This window comes from Sarcophilus harrisii, chromosome 6 (assembly GCF_902635505.1).
Source record: "Sarcophilus harrisii chromosome 6, mSarHar1.11, whole genome shotgun sequence".
Lineage (NCBI taxonomy): Eukaryota > Metazoa > Chordata > Mammalia > Dasyuromorphia > Dasyuridae > Sarcophilus > Sarcophilus harrisii.
Window position 1 is genome coordinate 241,616,149 of NC_045431.1, and position 23,365 is coordinate 241,639,513.

A 23,365-nucleotide genomic window follows, 5' to 3' on the forward strand; every position below is an offset into this window, starting at 1 on the left:
TCTGAATCTAGAAGGAAGAACATCAGAGCTGGGGGTGGGCCGTGGGTCTCCTTAACCTCCCTTTGGGGACGCAGGAGCCCGGGAGGCTCCTCCCGAGGGCCGCTCCGGCCCGTACCTGTCTCCATGAGGCTCCGCAGCTGCGTCTCCACCTGGGCCGCCCGCCCATCGATCTGTCTCTGCTCCTGTTCCAAGGCCTGAAGCTCGGCGCACACGTACTGGCTTGTGTCCTGGAATCGCTGCTGAGGGGGGAGACGAGGGCTTTCTGTCTGGGGCCCCGGCTCCTGCCCTCTGCAGAGCCCTGCTCCCAGCGCTCCGGGGGCGAGGCCAAAGCCCATCCCCTGGGCCACTGGCACCTCTGGAGGGCAGCCAGGCCTGGAGCTGAGCCTTTGGGGGTGGGAGGGAACGTCATATGCAGGTCTCAGCTCCTTCCCTTCTATCTAGAGCATGAGAGCAGGGAGGCAGGACCTGAACTCATGGCTTCCTGAAGACCTGTCTCTTCTCTCTTCCTCTTGCTTCTCTCTCTCTCTCTCTCTCTCTCTCTCTCTCTCTCTCTCTCTCTCTCTCTCTCTCTGTCTCTCTCTGTCTCTCTCTCTGTCTCTATCTCTCTGTCTCTGTCTCTCTCCTCCACTCGCTGCCTCTCAGCCATGGCTTCCCTTGGATACAACAGCCCCCCTCCCCTCCGAGCCAGGATTTGGGGTTCCCCCTCCCCGTGCCCCTCCCCCCTGCCCCCTCCTCACCATCCCGGGCTCCTCACTGGGGCTGACGCCAGAACTGGAACTTGGCAGAGCCTCCTCGGCAGGAGGGTTCCCATCTGCAAACAGAAGTCACGCCGAATGCCCCGATATCCTGGGCTGGGGGGGCCCCCAGGGAGCCAGGAGGGGATTTCATCTCCCCAAGTGGGGCCCCTGAAGCTCGTCTGCGTGACAGGATGACTGAGGCCGGGTTGAGCTGGGGAGGGAGGTCTGGGCCCGGCGCGCTGTCCCCTCCCCCACTTCCCCCCCTTCCCTGGTGCTGGGAGCCGCGGGCTTACCAGTGGGCTTCTGGCTGGGGGAGATCGAGGCAGGATCTGGAGCCGGGGCCTCCTGTGGAGAAGGAAGTGGATCTGGTGAGAGGCAGAGGAGGGGTCCCTGGATCTGGGGTTGTCAAAGGTCCTAAGGGGTCTGCTAGGCTGCCCCCCCCATTTTATAGGTGAGGCTCAGAGAAAGGGAGGCCATGGAGGCAGATGGCTCCAGAGCAAACATCATCATTCCCATTTTACAGAAGAGACCACCGAGGCAGACAAATGATGGGCAACTTGGGCCAGACGGGCAGCGGGTTAGAAGAGCCAATGCTGGGGGACCACAGTGTCGTTTCCCCCCTCCTCCCTCGTGTACCATCGGGCTCACAAGGTGCTTAAGGGAAGAAAATCCTTTTCCCTCCAGACCTGCCTGGCAGGCGTGATTATTTCTGAGAAGGGGAGGGGCGGATGCTGGGATGGGGAAGGGGCCTCTGGGTGCAGGACACGCCCAATTATTCTGTCACTTGCCCTCCACCTCCAGGGAAGTCTCTGTCTCCAGTCTGGAGGGAGGGAGCAGAGCCCTGGAGACGCCTTTCCTCTTTTTCCCTCCCTGGGATCTCGTTAACAAAGCCCCCAGGAGCCGTGACCCGGTCCAACCGATTGAGCTCCCCCTGCCCGCACCCACGCCCTTCGGGCTAACCTCTGACCTTCCGGGGGGGGGGAGGGAGGCTGGCTTCCCCCACCCCACGTGGAGCTGCATGTCAGAGGAAAATCCAATGCTAGACTTGGGGGCCTCAAAGGCCACAACTGGGGAAACCGAGCCCAGGAAGGAGGCGAGATTTGGGCCCTCGAGGGTGGTCTGGGCCAGCCTGGCATTTTACAAGAAACTCTTGGGCCTTGGACCCGGGATGTCAGAGCTGGGAGGGGCCCCTGAGCACAGAGTCTCAGAGTGAAGAGGCACGAGAGCAGCTGCTCTAAGCCCTTTACAGGTGGGGAAACTGAGGCTCAGAAGGAGCAGGTGCTCTGCTAAAGTCCCACAGTGAAGGTCTGCCTTCCTGAGGCGGACACCAAGCTGGGCGCCCCTTCCTGGCCTTCTCCCGGCCCGGAGCTCGCTCCCTGGGCCGGATTTCTCCACCGCCTCCTCTCCCACCTGGCTCTGTGGCTCCCAGAACACGCCCTCGGTGACGCACTGGACGGGCTGAGCCCCTCTCAGCTCTAGGTAACCTTCTGCTTCCCAGGAGCCCCCTCCCTCTCTCCGGGCCCCTCCCATGGCCTCTCTGCAGACTCTCACTAAGGACAGAGCAAGAGCGGTGGGGGTCTCCTGCGAGAGCCGGGCCCGCTGGGCCCTCCCTGTGCCAGGCCAGGCTGGCACCATGGGGGGCAGCCGCTGGCTCTCCTTGCTCTCAGTGCCCTCCCACTCCCACTCCCACGGGACATCCAGTCCGGGAGCCCCCGGAGCCCGGCTCCCCTGCTGCTGAGGGCATGGAGGGGCTCCTGGCACTTTGGGGACGAGAACACCGATGGGAGTCCTTCTTTTGTCCTTGTCCCTTGGATCCCCGGCCGGGCCTGGGGGAGGCCATTTAATGCTGGAGCCCCTCTGACAATGGGGCCTTGACACAATGGCCTCGGCTCGCCCGCCCTTCCTTTGTGTGTTAGAGCCGGGCCTTGAGCCCAGAAGGCCGGGCCCTCAGAGGGGACCCTTGGCCCACAGAACAGGGCGGGGAGGAGCTGCCGGGGCCCAGAGGGAAGCAGCAGCAGGAGCCATTAAGGGGGAAGCACCCGACATGCAGGGGCCGAGTGCCATCAGCAAGGAGGAGAGCCAGGGCCCCACGTGACCCGGTCCGACCTCCTGGGCTCCCCCTGCCCTCCCCCACGCCTCCAGGCTGACCTCTGGTCAGGGATGAGCCGGCAGGGCCAGGGGCACCTTCCCTGCAGGACGGGGAGCGGCCCGAGGAGCCCTGGGAAACTGCCTCTCAGGCAGGCGCGAGGTGGGAGAGTGAGGGAGGGGCTGGCCCGGGGCTGCTCCTCTGCAAAATGGGGGGCTGGGGGATCCGGGAGGCCCCCCCCAGGGCAAGGCATCGCAGTCCAGGTTCTGGTCTAACCACGTTCCACGTCCCTTCCTGTTCTGACCTCCCACGTTCTCTGTCCTGTGACGGAGCCCTTCTGGGCCGGGCGTCCCGTGTTCTAAGGGTCTGTGATTCCATCTAAGAGGAGGACGCAGGGGCCCGGAGGCAGACACGCCGAGCATCCTGGGACTGGGCAGGGGGACAGAAGCAAAGTGCGAGAGCAGAACCTCCCGGAGGAGGAAACCCGCGGAGGGCCAGGGGGCGGGGGACCACGGAGAGACGGAACTGAAGGTGTGGGGCCGGATGGGCCAAAAATGCTCCCTCTTACGGACGGGGAACCCACGGCTCCTGCCGGGCTCGGTCTGGCCCGGGATCACCCAGCAAGTGGCGGAGGTGGCATTTGGGCCCCGCTGTGCTGGGAGCCATACTGGCCATTCCCCTGCCACCTGTTACCCTCCCAGCCCTTCAGCTACCCCCCCCAACTAGGCAGGCAGCAGGTGGGGGGCCATTGGCAGGACTGGAACTCAGGGGGACCTGGGTCAGGTCCTGCCTCTGACACACCCGGGCCATGTCTGTGTCTGCGTCTCTCTGTCTCAATCTCTCTGTCTCTGTCTCTCTGTCTCTCTCTCTCTGTCTGTCTCTGTCTCTGTCTCCTCTTATTATGAAGCTCAAACGAGAGACTAGAGAATACGACATATACCATGTGCACAGACCACGTGCTCCCTACGTTACGTAACACCCAATGTCCCCCGCGCTGCATCAGAGCACGTCATGTGATACTGTACGTGACATGTACCGGACATTACGCGTTTTAGAGCCTCTCTCACGCGCAGGACGGCACAAAGGGCTAAGTCACGTCCCCGGGGTCTCTCAGGCCCGGCCCTCCCAGGAAGGAGACGCCCCCTCCCAGAGCCCAGCAGCCAGCGCTTGGGCCGCTCTCTGTCCCGGGGGGCCGGCGGCTCTCACACAGCCAGGACCGCACGAGGCGGAGTGAGTCCAGGCCCGGCTCCACCCCGTGGGTACCAGAGCCGCCACCTTGGGCCCAGTCGGTCACCCAGTCCTCTGGGTCCCCTCTCTAGACTAAAAGCCTCCTCTGCAATTCATTCTGCAAATCTCTCAAAACAACCCCGACGCCCTCCTGCCTCTGGTCAGATCTCTCTCAGCCCGCCTCCAGGGCTCCCCACTGCACGACTTCTCCAGGGGTCTGCAAAGCCCACTCCATAGCCAGCCCCGCCCGGCCCCACCTGAGTCCTCCCCACTCCCGGCCCCACCTGAGTCCTCCCCACTCCTGGCCCCACCTGAGTCTTCCCACTCCCGGCCCCTGCAGTCCCACCTGAGGCCCCCCCACTATCCCCCCCCAGAACACCTTGCAGATACCGCAAGCTCATTTGTCAAAGTCCAACTCAAAGGTCGCCCCCTTCCGGAAGCCCTCCCATTGCCTCTGCCCCTTCCTAGGCCTTGACCCCTTGGGTCTGGGGGCCCAGCGTCTCCCCCAGGGCGAGCGCGGAGCTCTGCCCGGACGAGGGGCTTCATAATTACGGAGCCCCCGGATCCAGGCTGTCGGGCAGGCCTGCGCTCGGCCTGGGGGTGACCGGGGCTCCCCCCCCCCCATGTGTCCAGGACGGGGAGGGCCACCCTGCCTGGACTTTCCCTCTGGCTCCGGGCTCGCTGCGGATTCGGGAAAGGAGAAGTGAGACTCGGGGAGTTCCCAATTCCTCCTCGACCTCCCAGGTCTCCCTGCGCCGCCAGACCAGGCGCCCCCTCGCTCAGGTGACTTCCCGCCCCGTCCCCTTCCTGCGGCCTGGGCCCTGGGGGGCAGCGGAACCGGGGATCTGGGGCTACAGCGTAACCTTCGGGGCCTGAGCCGGGCCGAGGTGGCGGGAGGGGCTCCTGGCTTGCTCGGGGCTCGGAGGGCAGGGGGCCAAGGGCACCGGCAGGGGGTGGGAGGGAACGGGCCCAGAGAACCAACCACTGAAGAGCTCAGGGAAGCGCCAGAGAGCCCTCTGAACTAAAGTGAGCGGGACAGCCGGGGGAGAGCGACAATGACGGGGACCGGCTGGGGAGAAGGGGGAGAAGGGGGACAAGGGGGGAACGCCCCTCCCTTTGGCACGGAGCCGGCGGGGGCCGCCCGAGCCCGACCTGGGCTCAGCACCCATTTTAAGGGACAGAAATGGCCACACACGAGGTCAAAGAGCCCGCCTTCCCGGGTGGAGGAGGGGAGGGAGGGACTGAGGGAATCTGGAGTTCCCGAGTTGCAAGAACCAGGTTTTTCCCTCCCTCAAAAAGAGATTTTAAAGAGCCTCATGTTGTGTGTTTGAGACAAAAACCAGCCTCATCTATACAGCAGCCTTGCCAATCGTGAGCTAGGTGACTGGGAAAGCTCCTTCGCCTCCCTGGGTCTCAGTTTCCTCATCTGTAAAATGGGACCATTCGGTGGGGTCCAATTCTTGGTGGCCCCCCAGCTCATTTGCCAGGTGAGGAAATAGGCTATCAGGGTCAAGGGACTTGCCCAGAGTCACATGGCTGAGCTTGACTCAGGGCCTCCTGACTCCAGCCCGGCGCCGGCCCGCAGCGGTCCCTACACAACAAGGGCTTAGCGCCTGTCCCAGCCACGTTCAGCTGCCAGCTCCTCCGACACTCCCGGAGGCACTCGTTGGGGTCCCACCTTTGCCCCCTCCCTCCCCGCTCCTAAGAGTGCCCCCCCGTGCCCCACTTTGGTTGCCCTTCAAGCTCTCTATGTTGATCATATAAAACCAGCCTGGGCTGGCAAAGGGGCTGCGAGCTTGGTGAGGAACCAGACCCTGGACCTGGCACAGGAACAGGAGATGGGCGGAGGGCACCAGGGGCAGAGGGCAGCAGGAAAGGATGCTCCCTGACCCTGGGAAATGAGCCAAGGGGCTGTGCCCCAACTCGTGCCACTTGGCCAGCCTGCTGTGGGAAGGTCTCCCCAAACCGCCCCTCCTGGCCTCCCCAGATACTGGGGTAGGGCCCTCTGGTCCCCCCCCCCCCCGGTCCAATTTCCATTCACTGGGAAATTCCCACTTGCCTCAGAGTGGCCCATTTAGCTCCCTGCCGCCCACCCTGCCCTTCCTTCCTCTGCCCCAGAGGGCCCGAGTCTGGGCCGCCTCCCAGGCTCTTCCCAGCACCCACAGAGCCGTCCTCCCCCGGGCTGACTCCCGGGCCCTCTGGGCCCCCACCCCCATGGATGGCCGCGACCCGAGGCTCCCAGAGTGGGAAAGCTCAGGGCAGCAAGGCCGGGAGAACGCAGAGAGCAGAAGGGACCTTGCAGCAGAGCCTGAAACAAGCTAGAGAGAAACTTAAAAAGCGAGCGCGCAGACGTTACTGACTTCAGTCAGAGCGGGGGGGGCAGGGGGGGCCTAGAACAGGGCCCGGAACAGAAGGGCTCAACAAATGACAGCAGAGCTGTAGACCACCGAGTGTCAGAGGCCGGGGGGCCCAGAACACAAGATGGAGCTGGAAGGGCCTTAGAACACAGAAAGCCCGATCGGAGCAGAGAACACGGAACTCAGGGGCCTAAGAATGTGGGATGTCGGAGCTGGGGGGCCTTAGAACGCGGGATGTCGGAGCTGTTAGAACACAGAAAGCCCGATCGGAGCAGAGAACATGGAAATCAGGGTTCTTAGAACGGGGGATGTCGGAGCTGGGGGGCCTTAGAACATAAAACCCCAGCGCTCTTGTCCAAGTGGGGTCACGCGGGCCCAGAGAGGTGCGCTCAAGCTCTCAAAGTACCAACTCCGACCTTCCCCGTTCCTAGCCCCTCTCCCTGTGAATGTTCCCTGTTCTAAGATGGATTGGGGGGAGGGGGGGAGGAAGCTGTCAATCACTTGCACAGAAACACCCATAAGCCCTCCCAGGCACTGAGCTAATTTCTCAGGACACAAAAAGAGGCAAAAGTGCCGCCCTCAAGGAGCTTGCAAGGGGTGACTGCTCACCAGGGGGCGCTCCCCGGGCCTCGCTCTGGATCCCTAACGGAAGCCCCCTCCCAGAACCTCTGCCCTGGCCACGGTATCTGGTCTGAATCATGCCAGAAGAGTCTCCCGGTCCCTGCAGCCGGCCAATGGCCAGCCAGCACCCCCGCCCTGGGCCCCGGGCCAACCGCCTGCCTCAGTTTACCTCCTGTTTCACTAGTACTGGGTTACCTGCCATCTAGGGGAGGGGGAAGGGAAGGGGGAAGACGTAAACGAGGAAGATTAAAAACGACGCTAAAAAAAAAAAAAAAAAAAAAAAAAAAAGCTAAACAAACTCCAAAAAAGGAGTGATGATGTTGAGAGAAATGGGGGCCCTGGATAGGGGTGCCCTGGGGTCCCTACGGTTCTAGTGGTCTCTGATCACAGGGCACCCGCCTCCTTCCAAGGCAGCTCGTTCCACTTAAATTGTTCCGGAGTTTCCAGCCCCGCAGCTTAAACCTGCCTAAACCTGCTCCTGCGGCCTCCGGAGCCTCCTCCCTTGCGGGGCCTCCAGCCTCTGCTCCCGGGACCTCTGGCCCCTTCGCCACCCTGCTCCGTCTCCTCCGGAGGCCCTTTGGCTCTGCCCGCCACCTTCCCGGGACCCTCCGGACAAGGGAGAGCAAGGGCAGAGGCTGGGGCGGCTCCTCCCCATCCGGGACACTCATCCCCCCCCGATTCCTCGGGCCCACAGCCAGGTCTGGGCTTCCACATCCCTTGGTGACTCACGCTGACCTCCGAGCCACAAAGGCCTGGGAACTTGGGCCGGAAGCCCCTCGAGGGCAGGCTCTTGCCTCATCTAGGCCCCGGCTCCCCCAAGCAGCCCCCGCTCTGGGCGCCTGTCTGCAGGGACTAACCCAGAAGTGCTGGCTTTTGGCCGAGGCCCTGAGGGTCTCACTTCCTGAAGGCCGGGCCCTCAGGAAAACCTCCCGGGACACAGCTTCTCTCCGGATATTTCCAGAGGGACCGGCAGACAGTGGAGGCGGGGCGGGCAGCAAGCCATTTTATAGCTGGAGAAACTGAGACCTGGAGGCAAAGTGGCTGCTTAACCCTCACTAGCTGTCTTGCCAAAAAAAAAAAAAAGCAGCAGAAATGGAGTGCAGACGCCTGGTCCCAGGGGCCCAGAACCGGGTCCCCCCACTCCCCCAGGCAATGGCTATCTGGTCTCTCCTCGAATACCCTTAGAGACGGGGAGCTCACTCCAGCCCTGGCACGGCTCTCGGATGCATTTTGTGCCCCAGTTCTGCCCTCTGGGAGCAAACAGAGCCAGAGCAGCCCCTCGTCCTCTCCCAGATAAATTAATCTCCAGCTCCTTCTCTCACTGCAAATGACACAGATGTCACCCTTCCCCCCATGTGGACACTCCCTCCCTCATTCCTGGGTGGGCCCGGGCCTGCAGGCCTGGCCCTGGCCCTGTCCGCATCCCGAGGGCCTGGACCCCCGCAGGGCCTGCCCTCCCCGGCTCAGCTCTCAGCAGTCGTCTCCCCACAGGCGCCTCCTCTCCCATTCCCCCCCATCGTCAGGGTGAGTGCTCAGAGCCCCCACCAGGCAGATCCCTCCTATGGGCCCCGTGCAGCTCGCCCCGTGACTGGAAGTGAAGGATTGTGGGAAGATGAGCTGACTTAAGAAGTCTACGAAACCAGAGGTCGGAGCCCGAGTGGTTCCCCCCGCGCCACAGACACACGGCGGAACGTCCGGGGGCAGATGGATCCATCGCGGGGCCGACTGGAGACGCCTGAGGTACCGCAGCCGCCGCCCCCCGCCCAGCGACCCGACTCACCGAGGGCCCGGTGGCCCCGGACTCGGCGTCGTCCACAGAGAGCGAAGAGCTGCTCCGGAGCCTCGAGCGCCTCTTCTTCAGCAGGTCGGCGTCCCGGATGTGGGAGAAGGACCCGTGGGCCCGGGGAGGGGGGATGGGCCCCATGCCAGCCTCCCCGTTCAGCGAGGGCCGCCTGAGCCTGACGGCGGCGGCCCCGGTCCCGTTCAGCAGCCCGTCAGCTGGGGACGGCGTCCTGGTCCTGACTGTGGGGCCCTCGGCCCGGGCTCTGGCCTCCTCGGAGCTGCCGGCCTCCGGGCCACCGACCTCCTTCTTTCCGGCATCCCTCAGGGCCCCCGGGGCGCCCTTCCTGGTGTCCCCATTGGCCTCCTGCCCTGGGCTCTTTGGGGCCGCTCCGGCCGCGGGGCTCTCACCGGGGAGTCCGGCCCTGCCGGCCTCCTCCTTGGGCTGCCTCCCGGCCACCTTGGCGGGATCCTTGGAGGGGCCCGGGTTGGCGGGGGTGGCCCCTGCCATGTCCCCACTGCGCTCGCGCAGACGCTGGGCCAGAGGGCCGGAGCCCAGGGCCGCGGGCAGCTCGGGCTCGGGGCCGCCCACCCTGTAGGTGCTGGCCCGGCCACCGCCCTCCACCTGCACCAGCTGCAGCTCCTGGCCCGTGCAGAAGGCCCGGATCTGGCACAGGTACGTCATGACGATCAGCTTGTCCGGCACGGCCAAGAGCACCATGTCCGCCGGGTCCAGCAGCCGCGAGACACCCAGGGCCGCGAAGCCGTCGAACGCCTGGGGGCAGAGGGCACAGGCAGGGTGTGGGGCAGAGGGCACGGGCAGGGCACGGGGCAGAGGATAGGGTGCAGGGCAGAGGGCACAGGCAGGGTGTGGGGCAGAGGGCAGGGCAGAGGGCACGGGCAGGACGCAGGCCGTGCCGTGCCCCTGGTGACCACATGTGAGCTCCTCCCCCAAACCACCCACGGGGTTCTGGGGCCTCCGTGCAGACACCGGGGGCGCTGAGGAGTGGCCGGGGGTCCATCTGCCCCGCGGAGGGCCAAGCTGTTCCCACAGAGCCCATGCCCCCTTCTTACAGGGGAAAATGAGACTGGGAAGCGAAGGGACTTGTCTGGTCACCACAGGAGCGAGGGGTCGAGGAGGGAGTTGAATCCGGGTCTCTGCCCCCTAACTGGGACCATGCCGCCCCTCACACTCACCTGCTTGTTGTTCTGCTTGATGTCCTGGGGGTCCAGGGCAGCAAAGTCACTGTGGGCGCAGAGCAGGGTCAGAGAGGGGGGAGGCCCAGGCTGCCCCTCGCCCGCGCCCCTCCCGCCGCCCCCGGGCCCGGCCTCACATCTTGTCCGGGTGGAAGTAGTGCAGGAGGGCGCAGAAAGCCAGCCCGTTGCGCCAGGACGTGGTGAAGTTGGTGACCCGGACCCCGGGGTAAGCCGCCGTGACCTCCTGGCACCACTCCAGCAGGGACTGGCTGGAGCTGACCTGGGGGACGGGGGGGGGGGGGGGCGGTACTGACTCAGGGCCAGAGCCCGGCAGGGCGCCCTCCACATTTCCCCTTCCCACCCCCGGCCCCAGGCCCCACATGGGGCCCACAAAGGGGCCAGACCCTCCATCTGGAAGCCGGGGGGCGGATGGGCCACGTGGGGCCTCAGGGAAGCCCCCCAAGAGGCCAGAGCCCCCTGGCAGCCCGCACCCAGAGCCGCCCTCCGTGCCATGCTGGGCCACGCGGGGGAGGGGGGCCTTCCAGGACCGGGGGCCGAGCCCGGGAGCCCAGGACAAGCTCGGGCACCCCCATGCACGAGTCATTCTCTCCGGTTAGCACGGCCCGGCCCCACAGCCTGACCTCGGGAGGTTAGTGAACAAGCAGCAGGCCGGGCTCGGGGGGGGGGGGCACTGTCCCTACCTTGGCGCCCAGGGGAGGCTCCGGGCCTCCCCCCCAGCCCTGAGGCCTCCTGTCTTCTTCAGGCCCCTCTTGGCTGGGGGCTGTTGGTGTAGAGAAGGCAGGAGAGCCCCGGGCCTCCCCCTCCTTCTGCACCGAGGCAGGGGCCACCCGGGGGAGGCTGGTGGCCGGGGCCTCGGGGGTGTCCTCCCCGGCCGCCCCCCCTGCAGGGGCTGGGCGTGGCTCCCGGATAGACCCCTCAGCTGCTGGCTCTGCTTCTGACTCCTCCCCCCAACCCAAGAGTGCACACCCGGTCACTTCTCCCGCTGACGGCACCTTTCCTGGCAGCCACATCCTAGCCTCCATCTCCTCGGTCCCCAACCCCTCAGCCTCTGCCTCCACGGTCTCCAATATCTCAGCCTCTACCCCCTCAGGCTCCAGTATCGCAGCCTCTGCCTCCTTGGTCTCCAATCCCTCAGCCTCTGCCTCCTTGGACTCCAATCCCTCAGCCTCTGCCTCCTTGGACTCTGATATTGCAGCCTCTGCCTCCTCAGTCTCTAGTATCGCAGCCTCCATCTCCTCGGTCCCCAATCCCTCAGTTTCTACCCCCTCAGTCTCCGATATCTCAGCCTCTACCTCCTCAGTCTCCAGTATCGCAGCCTCCATCTCCTCGGTCCCCAATCCCTCAGCCTCTGCCTCCTTGGTCTCCAATATTTCAGCCTCTACCCCCTCAGTTTCCAGTATTGCAGCCTCCATCTCCTCAGTCCCCAATATCTCAGCCTCTGCCTCCTTGGACTCCATTTCCTCAGCCTCTGCCTCCTTGGACTCCGATATCACAGCCTCCATCTCCTCGGTCTCCATCACCCCAGCCTCTCTAGCCTCAGTCCTCACTCTTTCAGCTGCCATCCCTTTGGGCTCCAATCCCCTGAATTCTGCCTCCCTAGTCCTTAACAGCCTGGACGCCAAGGCCTCCGAGCCCCTCTCCCCAGTCCCCGGGGCTCCAGTGCCTCTCCCCTCAGGCCCCCCCATATCAGGTGCCAGGGCCACAGGGATTGCCGCTTCGGCGCCCGACAGCCCAGACTCGACCTTCCTGGCCCCCGGCCTCTCTGTCTCTCCGTCCCCCGCTCCCCCGCTGACCAATGGCTCTGGCATCTCCTCAGCCCCCATCACCCCAAGAGCCTCTTTCCCAGTTCCCATCTCTTCCCTCTCTAATATTCCTGGCTCTGTTCTCTTGGTCCCCAACTTCCCAGCCTTCTCCCCAGTCTCCAGGGCTCCGGCCTCCCCGGGCCGCCACATCCCAGGCGCCCCAGCGTTTGTTCCTGCCGCTTCAGTGCCTGCCCCCTTGGCCCCCAACCCCCCAGTTTCTGCCTCCTTTGTCTCCTGTGCCCCAGCTTCTGCCTCCTCAGCCCCCAGTACTCCCAGTACAAGCCCCACTGTCTCAAGTGGCTGAATCTCAGATTCTGTCCCTTTAGGTTCCGAAACCCCGGCTTCTTTCTCCTTGCTCCCCGAGCTCTCGGCTCCTAGCCCCCCATTCCCCCCAGTCTCAGGCCCCGCTTCCCTAAGCCCCCCTGTCCCAGGCCCTGTTCTCGGAGCCCTCCCGCCTCCTACCTCCTGGCTGGCCCTCAGAGTCCCGGAGCCCGCCTCCGCAGCCGCCGCTGGCCCGGCCCCGGCCCCGCGCTCCCAGCTGTCCCTGCTCCCTGGATGAGCGCCCCTCTTGCTCACCTGGGCCATGGTGCCTCCGGCTCCCGTGGGAGGGACCCCCGGGGCCCCTGTCCCCTCTTGGCCCCTCTCCTCTGCTCTCCCACCGTCCTCCTGTCCTGAAGCTCTTTCAGCTACGCCCCCGGGAGCTCCAGCCTCAGCCCCTGGCCCAGTGCCACGGACTGGGCTGGGGGCCCGCGGGCTCTCTCTGGCCTGGGCTGGAGGACGCCGGCCTGGCCCCCGGGGCTCCTCAGGGCCAGGCTCCCGGGCCCCGGGCTTCTCTGTGGGCCCCTCTGCCGCCCTAGCCTCCGGCCCCCTGATTTCCTCGCCTGTGGCTGTCTCCAGGGGGGCTTCCGTCTCGGCCCGGGCCCACGGCCCCCCCTCGGCCTCCTGCCTGGCGTCCGGCCCCCTCGCGGCCTCCCCCCGCTTCTCCCCGGCCCTGGCTCCTTGGCCCTGCCCCTCCCCTCCTCCTTGCCCCCTCTCCCGGGGCTCCGGGCTCCCCGCGGCCTGCCCGCCTCCGTCCCCATCCCGGGCCCCTGTGCCCGGCGGGGCGGGTGCCCCTTCCTCTCCTCGCCCTCCTCCTCTCCCCTCCTGGGAAGCGTCCCTGGCTTTGCCGCTGCCCTGCTCTCTCTCTCCTGCTCCCAGCTCTAGCTGATGGGCTCCCCCCGCTCCGGGGCCCGCCTGCTCCCCTGGGGGGTCCCCCGGGGCTTCCTCCTGGCGGTCTGGAGGGGCTGGGTGCAGGGGGGCGGTGGCCACTCTCCGGAGCCGGGGGGCGGGGACGGGGGAATCCTCAAGGGGTCGCCATGAGGACCTGGGGAGAGAGGGGAGCAAAGACTCAGGGTGTGGAGGCAGGGAGGGGTCGGCTCCTTCCCCTCCCCCTCCCGCCCCATTCTTTGGGCCCAGAACTTCCCACTTGAAACTAGTTGAGACACAGAGGAGGAAGCAGGGAGGGGCCGCGGAGGAGGGGCCTCGAGGTGCCTGGAGAGGGGCCCGGCGCCAAAGCCCAGCTAAGAGGGAAGTGATCTGGAGAAAGAGCGTTTCCTGGAACGGGGAGCACGGCAAGGGGGGCTGGAGGAGCCCGGGGGGAGCACGGCAAGGGGGGGCTGGAGGGGGGAAGGCCTCAGTTGTCAGCAGGCCTCGGGGTCCGCAACAGCTCCCAGAGGGTGGGGGTTTAGGAGCCAGAAGTCTCGGGACGGCCCGTGCCCTCCCACCCCATGCCCACCCTGCGCCCCTTGTCCGAGGCAGACTGCCTCCTCTTGGGGGCCCTCACCTCATCTCCGGCACGGGTCCCTGGAGCGGCTGGGCCTCGGTGCCCATCCTGCCCCCGGCCGCTTCCGCCTCGTCCCTGGGCTGGCCCCCCGGGCTCGGCGGGCCGCGATGCCCCCTGCCCCCCTGGCCCCGGGAAGCCCTGAGAGGGGGCGTGGGGGCAGAGGCAGGGGCACTTACAGGGGCAGGTCCGGGCTCCTTAACGCCGCCCTCCTCCAGCGGAGCCTGGGCCACCCGGGCCGGGGCAGCGGGCTGGGCAGGGGCCGCTGGCTGGGCAGGGGCCGCTGCTGGCAAAGGAAGGGACGGGGTGAGGGGGTGCTCGGTCCCCTCCCCTCCACCCCCGGTCACCCGCACACGGGCGGGCAGCCCCCGGCCTCACCTCCCTTCTTGGAAATGGCCCTGGAGCCAGGCCTGCCTCCTTCCTCCTCCTCACGCACAGTGTCCAGCTCCCGGGACGGATCTGGGGGCGCACGGGGAGGGGGTGAGAGCGGCTCAGCAGCCCCCCCCCACAGATTGCTCCCCCCCCCGGGAGGGAGAGCTGAGCATATACCTGGGAAATGCCCCGACCTCGGGGCCGCGGCCGGACCTAGAGAGGGAGAGGAAAGACCCAGAGAGGTCGCAGAGCAGAGACCAGAGACAGCCAGAAGGGGGGGGTCCGCCTGAGGGACAGGAGCGGGCGCGGGGGCTGCGGGAGGCCCAAGGAGCCCACCTGGCTGGCCTGGCCTGGCCCGGGCCTCGGGGGCCCCCTGGCCCGTGGCATCCTCCTCGTCGCTCTCAGCGAAGTCCTCCAGGTTTCCCACGTCGCTGGGCTTGACGCTCATCAAGCTGGCCAGGCTCTGCATGTCGTCGTCCCTGAGGGCAAGAGCCGGTTCAGGGGGGCCTGGGAGCCGTGTCCCCAGTTCCCCGGGAGCCCCCCAGGGCCCTCAGCCTCCCCAGAACAGAAGCGCCCGGGCTGCCGGCCCGACGCACGTGGGGGCATCGGCCCCGCCCGGGAGCACTCACGTGGCTCGGCCCTCCCTGACCAGGACGCCCAGCAGGGTCAGGCTCAGCTCCGCGTTCAGCACTTTCACCGACTTGGGCTTTAGCTTCAGCCGAAGGGGCGCCTGGGACTGCGCGGGCCCCGCGTAGCGGGCCAGGTCCACGTCCGCCGTGGCCAGCACCTTGCGCTGCCCCTTGGACTCCTGGAAGAGAAGGGAAGGAAGGTCAGAGACCGGAGTGGGCAGTGAGAGCCCCTCTCATCTCCTCCGTCAAAGGGCCCCAAGACCACCCACGGCCCGGTGTGCCCCTGCGCCCCCCGGCCCTGCCCCAGACACCCCAGGAGAGAGCCAGAAATCACGGAGAAGCCGGAAAGAGGCTCTGGGTTTGAGGTTCAGCTGGAGGGTGAGACGAATACTCCCGGGGCACCCCTTGGGCTCTGGGGCTCCGGGGGGGGCAGCCTCTCAGTAAGCTTCTTCATGTCCCCGAGCCTCAGTTTCCCTCTCTGACCAATGTGGGTGCTGCACTGGGCGGGCCAGCCCTCAGTCTGTGAGCTGTGCTCAGTGGCCGAGTAGAACGGGGGCTCCCTGAGGGGAGGGCCCTCCCCCCCAGGGGGCAGGGATGGAAACCGCCCCTAAACCAAGAAAAGCAGGCCCCCAAAAAAACCGCCCGATCTGTCCCTTTCACAAATACCAAAAGTAAAAGGGAAAGGCCCTCCCTCCAGAACAGAAGCCGGGGAAAACCTTTTCCCCCCAAAAAGGGGGAAAAAAAACTCAAACCCCTCCAAGACCCCCTTTACTGGGAAAACCTCCTTTTCCCCCTCCCAAAACCCAAAAAACAACCCAAACACCAAATAAAACCCCCACAACCCCCCCCCTAAACCCAAATTCTACCCCCCCCCCTCCCTCCAAAACCCAAAAACCAAAACAAACAAACCAAGAACCCCCAAAGAAACACAAAACCAGAACCAAAAACACCAATTCCCTTTTCTTGCTTTTCTTACAAAAACAACAAAAAACTTAATCAAAAGAGAAAATTCAAATAAAATTAAAAAATCTCCCAAAAAAAATTTTAATTTTTAAAAAAAAAAACAACAAAATAAAATAAAAAAAAAAAACAAAAAAAACAAAAATCAAAAAAAACCCTTTTTTAAAATTAAAAAAAAAAAAAAAAAACAAGTGGAAAACCAAAAAATAAAAACATTACAAAAAAAATAAAATCAAAAAACCCAAAAAAAAAACACAAAAAAATATATTTTATTTAAATTTTAATCCTCTAAAAATTAAACAAACATTTTCAATTTCATACTGAAAAATACTCCCATACAATTAACTTTAAAAAAAACTTAATTAAAAAAACAAAAAAAAAAAAAAAATAGAAAATTTTTAAAAAAATAATCCCATAACAAAAAAAAATAAATACTTAAAAAAAAAAATTTTGCCAAATCGTAAACAAAATTATAAACAAAAATTAAATAAAAATAGAAAAACACAAAAATTTCCCTTTAGCTCAAAATCCCAAAAATGAATCCCAAAAAACATACCTCAATGTCCCCCCAAACAAAGATAACTCAACAATTTCCAAAATTCCGGAGTAAACCCAAAATAAAACCGCATACCACCAATTTTTCCCTTCCCCTAAGTAAAAATTTATAAAAATTTATAAAAACAATCCTACTTTCAACTAAACAAAACTCCTAAACACTACAACCAAAAACCAAATTCTCCCTGTCCCTGAGAAAACACAAATTTCTTAAAAACAAAAAAACTTGAAAAACAAAGCAAATTTAAATACACACAATTCCTAACACAAAAACAAACGAAAAACAAAACAAAACAAAAACGAAAACAAAACAAAAAAAAAACAAAAAAAAAAAAACAAAAACCAAAAAACAAAAGAAAAAAACAAACAAAAGAAAAAAAAGAAAAAACAAACAAAACAAAAACAAAAAAAAATGAATGGAATAAACAAAAAAAAACAAAACAAATAAAAAATTTAGAACATTAATATCCAACCCCTCCCCCTCCCTTCCCTCCCCTCTTCCCCCCCCCTCCCTCCCTTTTTCCCTTTCCCTCCCTTTTCTTCCTCCACTGGTACAAATTTCCCCCTCCAAACAAAATCTAACCCCCTCCCAGAAACCAGTTCTCTTTCCCAAACTCCCGGGCAAAAGCAATCTACCTAATCCAAACTCCAACCCACCCAATAAATTCCCCAAATCCTTAAACCCCATCCGCCATAAAACGAAACACAAAAAAACTCCACCAAAAAAAACGAAAATCCATTCTCCCACACCATCCACCCCACCATACCCGGAAAATTTAAAATCCCACACCCAACTTAAACACAAAAAATTTTCCCCCCAAACGCCCCCAACTCCCACTCCCCAACCCCACAAATAAAAAAACCCCAAACAAATACCCTTCCCTCAACCCAAACCACCAACATCCCCTTTCCAAAACAAAGAAACCACATCCCCCCTACCACCCCCCCCCAACACATAGAAAAAAAAACCCTCCCATCTAAAAACACAAACGTAAAACAAACACAAAAACATAAAACAAAATAAAAAAACTAAAAAACAAAACCCTAAAAAACCCTTTTCCCTACTAAAAAAACCCAAAACAACCCTTCCCTCACTCCCAAAACCCCAAAACCCAAACACCCAAAAAAATTAAAAGAAAAAAACTCTCCCCCCAACCTTCCAAACTTGCCCAAAAAACCAAAAATTTACAAAACAACCCCTTCCAAACACAAATAAAACCCAAAAAAAACAATTCAATAAAATAAAAACCCCAAACAAAAACAAAAATAAAATCCCAAAACGCGAAACAATAAACAGCAAGAAATTCAAGTAAAAAAAAAAACCCCTCCCCTCTCAAAGTCAAACCTCTCAAAAAAACAAAACACTCAAAAAAACATCCCAAAACACACCCAAAATCCACTCTCTTCTAAACCAAACCCCCACCCCCCTCCCACCCCCCCAAAAACCTCCAAAAAAAACATAACCACCCAGGCCTAAAAACCCTACAAAAACCCCTACCCTCCCCATTTCACCATTCAAACCTTCCCTCTCCACCCCAAACTCTCGCTTCCCGAAAAACAAAACCTCAAAACTCCACGAAAACACCTCCTATATCCCCCAAAACAACACCACCAAAACCACCCAACCCAAACTCCCCTCTTTAAACCACTCAACATCCCCCCACCATCCTCCCATCCCTCCCCCAATTCCCTCCAAAGAAACGAAAAAAAAAAAAAACCAACTAACCAACCACTACCTGAAAGAAAAAACCCCCCCCTGTCCCCACCCCATACCCCCCCCCCCAACCCCAAGCCCCAGAAATTTACAGAAAAGCAAAATGGCAAACCCCATCCCTCCCAAAACCCCACCTAGTTTTTAAACTATAACAAACCCACACAAGTAGAACCCTCCAAAACCAACCCCTCAAACCTTCACCCAAACCAAAAAACCCAAAACCAAAACAAAAACAAAAACCCCAAAAACCACCCCTACCCCACCACCCCAACCCCCTCCTCCCTCCCCAAACCCCTGCCTCTCCCCAAACCCCCATCCCTCCCAAACTCCCAAATTCCAAACTCCCCCTCCTCTTTCCCCCCCCAAACTTCCTCCAATCCCCTCTATCTCCCCTTCCTTCCCAATCTCAATTTCCCCTTTTAAAAATCTCAACCTCCTCCCTGCCCTCCAAACATCCCCTTTCTCCCCTTCCTGCCCACGAAATCACTTACCCTTCCCCCCCCCCTCCCAAATCCCCTCCCCCACCCAGCAATCCAACTCCCCAAAAACTCCAAAACCAACACAAAGCAAACCAAAAACCCCAAAACCTTCCTCCCCCCCAAAACAAACATCCCCCCACCCTCCCCTCCCAAAAACCACAAAACCCCTAAAAACTCTGCAAACCCCAAAACCCCCATTCTCTCCCACAAAACCCCCCCCAAAGAAACCCAACCCCCCAAACCAAAACTGCCTCAAAACGAAAACATAAAACCCCTCCCAAAAAAAACCCTGGTCCCCAGGCACGGGACAGTCCTCCTGGGGGCCAAAGGGGCTTTTCCCCCTGGGACATCCCCCTGGAACACAACATCCCCCAAGGGCATCCCCCTCGGGGCATACTCTCCTCCAAAAGGGCTGTGCCTGCCTGGGAGGGGCAGTGCCAGCCTGGAGGGACACAGGGAGGGGCAGTGCCCGCCTGGCAGGGGGCACGGTGGGACACCCCCCCGCCCCCCCCCGCGGGCGGCCTCACTCACCATTTCTTGGTGCACTCCACCACCAGCTCCTGGTAACACGCCACGAAGTGGAACTTGGCGGCGCGTTTCCCCACGCGCTGCAGCCGCTTCCACACCGAGGTCATGGCCTCGGCGGGCCTGGGCCCCTGCCCTCAGACGCGGCGGCCGGCGGCGCCTCCCGGGGCCCGGGGCTGCATCCCGGGGCTGGGGGGGCCGGCCTCTCGGCGTGCGGGTCCGGAGCGTCCCCGGGGCCCGTCCCGTCCGGGCGAGTGTGGGCGGCGAGGACTCGGCCCGGCCCCGGCGCTGCCGGGACCCAAGTTTGAGCCGGGAGCGCGCCGAGGAGCTGAGGGACGCCCGCAGCCAGCGGACCCGGCGCCCGTTTCCTGGAGCCGCACCCCCCCCCCCCCGACGGAAGGAGGCGGAGAAGGGGGAGGGGCGGGGCGGGGAGGGGGCCTGTCCTGGGACCCGGAGGCCTGCGAGGGGCGGGCGGGGCGGGGAGGGGCGCTGTCAGCTGGGCGGGCGGGCGGGGCGGCCGGTGCGCTCCCTCGGTCCCTCGTGGGCGCGGGCCCCGGGACAGACCTCCCCAGGGGGGGTGGGGGGGTGGGGGGTGGGGAGGCCCCCAGGGGCTGCTCCGGAGGGGGCCGGGGGCGGGGCCGGGGGCGGGGGCGGGGCCGGGCCGTGCCCCCTCCGCGCCCGAGGTGGTTGGGAGCTGTCCGGGGCCCAGCCTGTGCGGGAGGCGGCGCGCGGGGGGCGGGAGCGAGGGGCGCTGGGCTCGCACCTCCGCGCCCGCGGGCGGGCCCTCTGTAGGGAAGCCCCCGCTGGGGGAGGGGGCCCCACTGCCTGCCGGGCCCTGCGCGGCCGTTCCTGGGCGAGGGGCCCGAGGGGAGTGTCCTCCGAAGGGAATTCCCCGCAGGGGAGAACGCGGCAATGTCCGGGGATGGGGGGTTAGAATGATGCGGGACCACCCCGGGGGAGGGAGGAGGGAGGGAGGGAGGAGGGACTCGGCTCCCCCTCACTCACTAATGTCAGTGCCGCTGAGACCCGGGGCAAGTCCAGGGCTCTGAGATCAGACGGAGACCGGAGCCCCCCTGCTCCTGACACGTGCGCGCGAGCTTTCCCAAGGCACTTCGCCTCGCCAAAGCCTCAGTTTCCCCGCCTGTAAAGCGGGGACGGCGCTTCCCTTGGCAGGGCTGTGGGGAGACCTACGGAAGAGTCTATAAAGCGGCCCTCGTCACCGATCGCTCTGCCCCCGTCATCCGTTCAGAGTCCGCTTGATCGGCTGCGAGCATCCCCTGCCCGCGGCTGCCGGCGCCCCGGGCCCCCGCTCTGGGCAGGGGCGGGGGAGGGGGAGGGCGGGCCTGCCTGCGGCCCATCTGGCCGGGTTTCTGGCCGCTTCCCGGCGCGTGGGGAGAGGGGGTTCCCGGGCTGGGCGGGGCGGCGGACTTGGGAGACTCGGGCTGCGCCTTTGCGCGAGGGGCCTGAACGAGGAGCTGGGGGCGCGTCGTGTGGAGGGTCTGAAAGCTCCCCAGCCCCCAACCCTGGGCTCCCCAAGAGCAGGGTCTCCGAAGCGCGGCGGGCTGCGCTTTCTCGGACGGGGAGGGGGTGGGGCAGCAGGCCCCTGCGCGCGTTGCTCCCTCCCTCCCTCCCTTCCTCCCCAGGGGAGCGGCCCCAAGACGGGCCTGGGAGCGCGGGCCTCTCACTTCCTGCCCCAGCGGGAGCCCCAGCCTCGGCGGCAACTCCACCCCCAGACGGGGTGGAAAGTTTCTCTCAAAAAGGTCGGTTCCTTCCACTTCCACCCCACCCCCACCCCCACCCCCACCCCCACCCCCACCCCCACCCCCCTTGGCTCCAATCGGGGCCAAATGCGGCCCGCGGCCCTTCGCAGCCGAAGCGGGCGGATGCTTTTCGCCGGAGAGGAAGCGGGGGCCCGGACCACTGGGGGCACACGGGGATCGGAGCCCTGCCCCCCGAGGCTTCTCACACCCAGGCCCGGCGCCTGGCACCGGCCGCCGGTCCCGGGCAACTCCAGAGAGCCCCCGGCGCTGCGCGGCCGCAGCCCCACCTGCTGGCAGAAGGAGGCGCTGCAGCCGGTGCCCATGCCCCAGCACCGCCCTCTCGCGGCCCCATCTCACAGAAGACGAGATCTCAGCAGAGACAAGAGCCGTTTCTTTATTTGCGGGGCCCCGGAGCCAAGGCCTTAGCGCGTTAAATAACGGGCAGGGCCCCGCCCCGCCCCCACTGCCGGGGGCGGGGAGCCGGGCCAACCTCGGGGGCGGGGGAGGGGCGGGCCTCGCCGAGCCAGCTCCGGACGTGCCCCGCGGCTGCGGGCGCTGCTCGCTCGGGGGCAGCCTCCGGCGGGCTCCGCAGCTGCCCCCCTGCCATGCTGCCAGCTCCGCCTAGGCCCGGGGCAGCAGAGGCTCTCGGGATGTCAGGGCGCCAGCCCTCAGGCGCCGCTCTCCTCCGTGGCCCGAGGCGCCCAGGAGCCCTGAAGGGGAGAAGCGGGCGTCGGGGGCTAGTTCGGCCAAGGCTTGGCTAGGACTGGGTGGGAAATAAAGAGGAGCCTGGATCTCTCCGGGGAGAGGCCCCTGAACGAAGGCGGGGAAGCGGCTGCTCCCAGCTCTGGGCCCCAGCCGTTCCCTTTAACTAGCACAGTGAGAGCCGGAGGGCCTGGGGGGGCGTGTGCGGGGGCCTGGCTGCCCGGTGCTGGGGGAGGGGGACCGGGCCGCCGGCTCCGGGGGAGGGGCGCCTCCTCAGAGGCTGAACGAGTCCTGCAGCCACTTGTCCCGGGAATTGTGAGTCTGGGGGACTCGCAGAGGGGGCGGGTCCCGGGGCAGGCTGCAGTCGGGGCCGTCGTCGTCGTCGTCCGAGAAGCCGGTGTCAGGAGGGTAGGAGCTGTCCGAGTGCAGGGACGAGGACATGTCCTGGCAGAGGCTCATGTCCTGGCACAGGTGCTTGTAGTCTTGGATGGACTCGTGCAGGGAGCACAGCTGGCACAGCAGAGACATGTCGAGCTGGCGGAGGCCCACCTGGGGAAGGCAGGGTCGCCCATGGGTGCCCCGCAAGGCGCGGCGCCCGCTCCCCAGCCCGCCCGGCTCCCCCTTCGCAGCCCCGCCCCGTCATCGCATCCCCAGGCCGGCCCGCGCCCCCATCCCGGCTCCCGCCTCCCCGCGGCAGCCCCACCCCCGCCGTGCATCCCTCCATCCCGGGCCGGCCCGCACCATCTCCTTCCGCAGCACGGCCAGCGCCGAGTCCAGGTTGGCCGGGCGGCGCGGGGGCTGCGAGGGGCCCTCGGGGGCGCGGCCGGCCCGGCTCAGCTCGTCCTGGATGCGGTTCCGCTGGCTGTAGACGCGCTCCAGGTCCCGCCACGAGCCCCCACTCGAGTTGAGGAGGCCGCTGAGCCCCCGGGGCAGCGGCGGGAGCCCTTCGAGCGGGCAGCCCGAGGGCGAGGGCGAGGGCGCGGGCGCCGGGCCCCCCGGCAACCCGTTCATGGGCGCGACGCGGGGGGGGGGGGGGGCCGGCGAGGAGGGCCCGGCCCCCCTCTTCCTCCTCCTCCTTCTCCTTCTCTGGCCGCCCGGCCCCGGCCCGGCCCGGGCGCCGCTGCCCCTCTGAGTACCGGCTTTGTTCGGCTCCGGAGAAGCCCCACCCTGCACCCCCTCCCCTCGGCCGGAGGGGCGGAGCCTCTCGTAAAAGGAAAACGGACCGCGCCGGGGACCGCGATGCGGCAAGGGGGGCCGGAACACCGGGGCGGTTAAGCGGCGAGCGGCGGGGAGGGAGGATCTCAGCCCAGCTCCCGGCTTCTCGGGATGCTCCTAGGGCAGGCCCGACAGGGAGCGAGGGAAGAGGACGCCGCTCCTTTAAGGTGGGAGGAGACGTCAGCGGGAGGCGGGATGGAGGAGTGGGCAGAGCCCCCTGGGCCCTCACTTTGCTCTGGGGAGCAGCGGGTGCCCGCCCTCGGCCGCTGCTCTCGCTCGAGAGGCTGCAGAGGCCCGAGTCATTTCCCTGAGCCGCAGGACGCTCCCTGGGGGCGCTAGGGGCAAGAACGTGGGCTTCTGCTGGGGATGAATCTGGACTCCAAGGTCACCGAGGGCCTGCCCGCCCTTAGGCTCCTGCTGTCCGCCCGTTTTCGCGCTGACCCTCATCCCTGAACCTGTCCCTCCCCTTCATGGTACGGGGTGAGGTTATAAAGCCCTGGGAGGAGGGGGGAGTGTTTATATCTTGTCATCATTTAGACCCCCCCCCCATACCACCAGTTGGGTTTTAACTTGGCAAAGTCACCTCGGGTAAATCCACAACATCCCGGGGTCTAGTTTCTCTGCAGCAGGAGGACCCTGTCTGGGGACCAAGAGCCCAACACCGGGAGCTGCTTCCTTTCTGGGTTTTCTCTTTTCAAAGCTTGAGGTACCTCCTAATCCCCCATCTCACCCCCCCACCACAGGAAAGGTACAATGGGAAAGACTGGGCAGGGATCATGAGTCTCTGGTTCACCCGGGAGCCCCTGGA

The 23,365-nt window shown here is 63.5% G+C and overlaps 2 protein-coding genes across 2 annotated transcripts in view; both read right to left on the bottom strand.

The window, feature by feature from the left end:
- EHBP1L1 (EH domain binding protein 1 like 1) overlaps nucleotides 1-19,260 on the bottom strand; it is a 29,160-nt gene extending 9,900 nt beyond the window's left edge. The window contains exons 1-14 of the mRNA XM_031943637.1: nucleotides 18,887-19,260; nucleotides 15,131-15,207; nucleotides 14,648-14,879; nucleotides 14,355-14,497; nucleotides 14,196-14,231; nucleotides 14,025-14,105; nucleotides 13,650-13,932; nucleotides 10,706-13,190; nucleotides 10,142-10,284; nucleotides 10,005-10,053; nucleotides 8,809-9,582; nucleotides 1,031-1,082; nucleotides 738-811; nucleotides 116-239 (exon numbers count right to left, since the gene is read on the bottom strand). Of these exons, the coding sequence (XP_031799497.1) occupies nucleotides 116-239; nucleotides 738-811; nucleotides 1,031-1,082; nucleotides 8,809-9,582; nucleotides 10,005-10,053; nucleotides 10,142-10,284; nucleotides 10,706-13,190; nucleotides 13,650-13,932; nucleotides 14,025-14,105; nucleotides 14,196-14,231; nucleotides 14,355-14,497; nucleotides 14,648-14,879; nucleotides 15,131-15,207; nucleotides 18,887-18,990 (4,657 nt within the window). The 5' untranslated portion in view covers nucleotides 18,991-19,260. The remainder of the gene's footprint in view (nucleotides 1-115; nucleotides 240-737; nucleotides 812-1,030; nucleotides 1,083-8,808; nucleotides 9,583-10,004; nucleotides 10,054-10,141; nucleotides 10,285-10,705; nucleotides 13,191-13,649; nucleotides 13,933-14,024; nucleotides 14,106-14,195; nucleotides 14,232-14,354; nucleotides 14,498-14,647; nucleotides 14,880-15,130; nucleotides 15,208-18,886) is intronic.
- Nucleotides 19,261-21,013: 1,753 nt separating this feature from the next.
- Nucleotides 21,014-22,648, bottom strand: FAM89B (family with sequence similarity 89 member B). Its single transcript, XM_031942117.1, has 2 exons — nucleotides 22,084-22,648; nucleotides 21,014-21,891 (listed from the first exon to the last, which is right to left on the bottom strand). Exons 1-2 carry the CDS (start codon nucleotides 22,351-22,353, stop codon nucleotides 21,616-21,618), a joined length of 546 nt encoding a protein of 181 aa, XP_031797977.1. The 5' UTR covers nucleotides 22,354-22,648; the 3' UTR covers nucleotides 21,014-21,615.
- Between the last annotated feature and the right edge of the window lie 717 nt (nucleotides 22,649-23,365).